General features: G+C 46.7%; 1 protein-coding gene across 1 annotated transcript; it reads left to right on the forward strand.

Annotated features, from left to right (window-relative positions):
- The first annotated feature begins 1,025 nt into the window (after positions 1-1,025).
- On the forward strand, positions 1,026-2,465 carry LOC147635155 (uncharacterized). The gene has a single exon (XM_086802326.1). The coding sequence runs from the start codon at positions 1,159-1,161 to the stop codon at positions 2,152-2,154; it is 996 nt and encodes a 331-aa protein (XP_086658452.1). The 5' UTR covers positions 1,026-1,158; the 3' UTR covers positions 2,155-2,465.
- Positions 2,466-5,898: the final 3,433 nt, after the last annotated feature.

Consider the following 5,898-nt stretch of genomic DNA (forward strand, 5'->3'; position numbering starts at 1 on the left):
CTCATTCCTCCTCCACGAACTCGTGTCTTGGTCTTGCATAGCCTGCTTGTTTGCATCCCAGGTCGCTCAGGTCACGATGTTCTTGATAGCTCGCATCACGCCTCCTCTACAACGATTTGCTACATGCCTCTCGCCTCCTCAACGAGCTACTACATGCTCGCATCATGCCTCCTCAACAACGATCTACTACTCGCGAGGTTGCTCTAGTTCTCGCCACAGTCCAGCCCGTCGTAAGCCTCGTTCACCAGTGTGCCGCTCCTTTGCATGCCAACCCACCAACTCCAACTCGAGTTTGCCAGGTCAAAGGTGTTCGTCGCCGCTCCAGTTCTTGCCAAGTCGCTCATATATAATTGGGGAGGATTTATAATAATAATAATTTGCTTCAACGTGATGAATACGCCTCACCCAGAATTGCTAATTTCATGCCACGTGGTATGCTAATTTGGCAGCTTCCCTACAAGAAATAGCAGAAGCCACTTCCTCCCTCTTCACCACACAGAAGGTGTGAACATCCTTACAACATGTATCCATCATGTGAGGCTCATCTCATCTATATATGTGGGGTAATGATCCACATGTTGAACTAATCTTTCTCTCTCTCTCTTCCATAGTGGTAATGATCCACATGTTGAACTAATTTTTCTCTCTCTTCCATAGTGTGTGTAATAAAAGAGGACCCTCTTACTACCTTTATGCTACCCACAAGTGGGGTAGATTGGCTAGTGCGATTTAAAGGCCATGATCCACTCCAGTTCAAGTCCCACCATTAGTAGAATATGCCCTCGTGTTGCATTCTACGGCTGTTAATACCTCTCTCTTTCTTCTCGCACAAGTAGTCACGTTTATGAGGCACATTGGCTCTCGGTATAGCAGAATTAAAGTTAACTATTTCATTTTCTTCTGCTGCGTAGGCTATCGGCAGAATTAAGGATAACTATTTCATTTTCTTCTTGTGCGTAGACCATGATCCACCCGAGTTCAAGTCCCACCGTTGGTATTATATGCCCTATTGTTGCATTCTACGACCCCTTCTCTCTCTCTTCTCGCACAAGTAGCCACGTTTATGAGGCACATTGACTCTCGGTCACGGCAGAATTAGGGTTAACTATTTCATTTTCTTCTGCTACGTAGAAACAAAGAAGAGCTCGCAAGAATAGGATGGATCGGGAGCAGCTGCAGCACCTGCGGGGGATTGTGGAGGAGTCGGCGAGGATTCTGAGGCAGTACGGGAGGCTCTTTTTTTCACTGGCGTCGACGCTCATCCTGCCGCTCTGCTTCATGCTACTGGCGCACCACCTGGTCTCGGGCCCATTGGCCCACAAAATCCGCCACAATGAGCACTTCATCGAGACGCACGAGGGGACGCCAGCCGCCGACCGCCGCGAGGCCGACCTCGCGGGCGAGTGGGCTACCCTGCTCGCCTTTTTTGCTGGGTATCTCCTCTTTGTCTTAGCTTTCTCTCTCCTCTCAACCTCTGCAATTGTGTACAGCGTCGCTTGCATCTACACCGAAAAATCGGTGTCGTACACCAAGGTCCTTGGTGTTGTTCCCACTGTCTGGAAACGCCTCCTCATCACCTTCCTATGGGTCTTCCTCATCATCGCCGCATACCATGGCATCAGCATCCTCACCATCCACCTGGCAGTCCGCAGCTTCGCAGATTCCAACACCGCTGTGTTTTTCATTCTCCTCGTCCTCCTTGTGGTTGCATTTATTGCGCTCCATGTCTACATCAGCTGCATTTGGCACCTTGCCAGTGTTATCACTGTCCTCGAAGACAGCTACGGCCTTGCTGCACTTAGGAGGAGCTTCAATCTCATCAAGGGTAAGAGAGCTCTGGCCTTTGTGCTGTTTTCCGTGTATCTGATATCTGGGGGAGTCATCAGCATCCTTTTCCATGTCTATGTGCTGCATCATCGGCATCATGACCACACAAGCAATGACATGGTGTTCCGCCTGTTATTTGGCGCGGTTCTGGTGGCCCTTCTAACCTTTGTCACTCTCCTTGGCATGCTTGCTCAAACGGTGTTCTACTTTGCTTGTAAATCGTTCCACAATGAACAAATCGATTGGACTGCACTCTCAGAACATCTTGGGGCCTACATGGGAGAGTATGTCCCATTGAAAAGTGCCATTCAAATGGAAGCATTGTAAATGCTAGGGTGATTGTGTCATGGCAAAGTACATGTAATATTTCTGGATTATGTCTCAAAGTACTTTTGTGGGTGGTTTCGAAACACGACATTCTATGGGCAACTACTAGTAGAATATGCTGTGTTATGTTTTGCTTCTAGAGCAATAAAGAGGTAAGATGCAGTCGTCATTGTAGCAACGGGTTATTCACATGGACATTCAGGGTGCTTGAAAGATGTACATACATCTTCTTTAACCTCTAGAAAGGGAAGGTTGTAGACTACCTCTGTAAAAGTTGTTAAGGTTCTGTTTATATACTCTACTTGAGCTAATGTTCAATACTTTCAGCTGTTACATTGTCCATTTTCCACTTCAGGTATCTGGCATCAAGCACAAGGCCATAAAGTTATCAAGCACAAGGCCGTGATGTTATTCAACAGAGATGCCCAACCCAATGAACAAAGGTCCAGTAGGGAGATGTGCATGGTTTCTGGCAGCAGCTGTGAGCATACCACTAAGAATTGTGATCATGTAATGCAATGTCTTAAATTGGACTGAGCATGGTTAAGCACAACCATTAGGTATTATAAGGTCACACTAGGCCATGAAGTTGTTCAACAGAGATGAATCGACAAAAGTGCAGTGCATGGTTTTTGCCAGCAGTGTGGGCAGACCACTAAGAATTGTGATCATGCAATGTAATGTATTAAATTGGACGGAGTATGGTTTAGCACAACATTGGGTATGATTAGATTACACTATTACATTGCCACTTTCTTACTCTAGTGTGGTTGGCTGGATACACCCTTCTGCGTGCTTGTCCCAGTCTACTCACACGGATGGGCAGAGGTTATATATTAAATTGGACAGAGTATATGCTCTAGCACAACCATTAGCTGTGATTAGGTTACACCATGCATGTCTTCCATATTGCCACTTTCTTAGTCTAGGGTGGTTGGCTGGATACACTCCCTTCTGCCTGCCTGTCCTCGTCTGCTCACAAGCAGAAAACTCAGCATGGGCGGATGGGCAGAGGTTGCAGCCCCTTTGCAGGAACCAGCCGGCCTCTTAGAAAGGCAGGGCCTAGCTGTGGAGGAATCCCTGCAACAGCAGCCTGCACCAGCACAGCTCCTTTAAACCAACTTGACACTTCTTTTCCTTTACCGCTCCTCATGACCTTCCTATGGTTCTTCCTCATCATTGCTGCATACCATGAGCTTCCTGACCGTCCAGATTCCACCTGGAAGTGTGCAGCTCTGCCCAGTCTAACACCACTATGTTTTTCATTCTTCTCGTCCTCCTTGTGGCTGCATTTATTGTTTCCATGTCTACATCAGCTGCATTTGGCACCTCGCCAGTGTTATCTCCGTCCTTGAAGACAGCTACAGCCTTGCTGGACCGTGCCTGCTGCCAGCAGGCCTCAATAGGAGAACAGCCTCATGGGAAGCTAAAGCGCGAGACGACAGCAACCCTTCGTGATATCTGCCCCCCCCCCCCTCCCCCGGCACGGCACCCCATCTCCTCTACCTTGCCGTAGTACGGCTGCTTGCGGGAGCTTCAATCTTATCAAGGCTAGAGAGCTCTGCAAGTGTTGACTTGGTGTTCCGCCTGTTGTTTGGCACGTTGCTGGTGGCTTGTAAGTTGTTCCACAACGAACAAATTGGTTGGAGAGAGTATCATATTGAAAAGCGCCATTCAAATTCAAACATTGTAAATGCTAGATCACAAAGTACATGTTGTAATGTTTCTGGGTGGTTTGGAGTCGTGTCACATCGTAAATCACCTTGAGTCTCTGGGTGGTTCAAAACACGACACTCTATGGGGAACTATGCCTTCAGGACTAGTAGAAGCATGATGTGCTATGTTTTGCATCTAATAGAGCCATAAAGAGGTAAGAAGCAGTTGCCATTGTAGCAGTGGGCCGTTCGCGTGGACATTCAGGATGCTGGAAGATGTACACACGCCTTCTTGCAAACCTTCAGAAAGGTAAGGTTGTAGGCTACCTTTGTGAAAGTTGTCATGGTTCTGCTCACATATTTTACTTGAGATAATGTTCAATACTTTCAGCTGTTATGATGTCCATTTAGGTATCCAGCATCATGCAAAAAGCCATGAAGTTATTCAACATTGCCTGGACACACCCCTTTCTGCCTGCTCGTCCCAGTCTGCATACAAGAAGCAAACTTAGCATGGGTGGATGGGCAGAGGTCGCAGCCCCTTTTGCCAGAATTAACTGGCCGCTTAAAAAGACAGGGCCCAGCTATCCCTGCAACAGCACTGCTCCTTTAAACCAGCCTGACACTTCTCTTCCAAGCACCCACAGTTGCAGTTGTGATGAAAACACTTCTCTTAGTAGTAGTAGAAGTTTGCTTCTCCTGGACAGTTACATCAAGATGGTAGATTGCAGGGCAGTGGGTAGTAAGAAAAGGGCCAGCAAGTGGAGATCACTATGGGCATTGCAGTGGTGGAATGAGGAGGTGGTATCTTAGGGCTTTAAATCTGCTGCACATGTGATATTGTGCTCATGAATTGAGGGGAAGATGTCACATATCTGACCTTCAAGGTGCATGTGTCATAAAAACCACAGTGAAATTTGCTTGTCTTGAGCTAGAGTTTTCCCAAAAAGACCACGGAGTGTGTGGCCAAACCTTGGTTGATACATGGCCTTCATAACTTACTGTTATGGGAGACGTGGACCTCTCTAGGCCACCCACCCTTAACACCTTCAACAACTACCATCAACATGACGAATAATTGTCAATGTCAATTGTTTTACATTGGAACTAAGCATGTTACTTGCAAGTTCTATATGTGACCCTAGTAGGCACAATGGAAGAAGGCGATGGAACGCCACCACTGCTTGCATAATAAGAGAATTGTAGCTCTCGAGTAGAGCAATTAGTGTATACCCTTGACAAGGATAGCCCCAAACCTTTCAACATCCCAAGCTTCATCTTCCAAACACAATCCATCAAGTCCGGTAATTCCCAATCCTCTACTGGGAATTACCTCTACTTTGCCATGCTGACTACCCCCTCAAGCCATTATAGTGATTCAAAACCTCGGTGACAAAGATGGAGGTTACCTCCCAAATGCCAATCTCCACAGCCCACGAGGGGAGGTCCTAAGCAACAGTGGGTGCCAAAGCACCCTGGTTAGCTAAGGTATGCCAAAGCCAAAACTTGGCGACCACAATCTACAAAGAACAACAAGCCAAGCACCAGACAAACCCATGCAACCCAAGCCCCGCTGGAGTCCAAAGGCTTTTATGAAGAGAACCCTCACATATGGCTTCTATATGAAGAGAACCCTCACATATGACGTTGATCCTTGTCCAGCCCAGGTTAGCCATTGAAGATTTGTCTTTGGATGGTTTGGATGTGGCAGCCACCTCATCCCAGGTTGTGGCCAGCGTTAAAAGAAATGGGATGGAAATACGACTAAATGTTTTCAAGGGGGCGGAAACGGGTTTCCATGTGGCTATCTAGTTGATGACAGCCTCTGTGAGCTTCAAATATATGGTCCAAATGCCTTTCTTTTGATGCTCCTCATAAAAGCAACCATGAAACCATACGTACTACTGTCAGCTTATGTATGGTAAGTACATTGGAAGAGGACCGACCAATGACCATTGATCAAATCTTTTCTTGCCTAAGCTATAATGGCACTCTTATAAGACTTACTTAAAGTGTCTCATGTGGTTTCACCTTCTATATTGTATATAAAGGGGACTGACGTCTCTTTTGACACGTGTCATCAAAGAAT

This window comes from Cibotium barometz, chromosome 9, assembly GCF_041138505.1.
Source record: "Cibotium barometz isolate CiBa-2024 chromosome 9, ASM4113850v1, whole genome shotgun sequence".
NCBI classification, from domain to species: domain Eukaryota; kingdom Viridiplantae; phylum Streptophyta; class Polypodiopsida; order Cyatheales; family Cibotiaceae; genus Cibotium; species Cibotium barometz.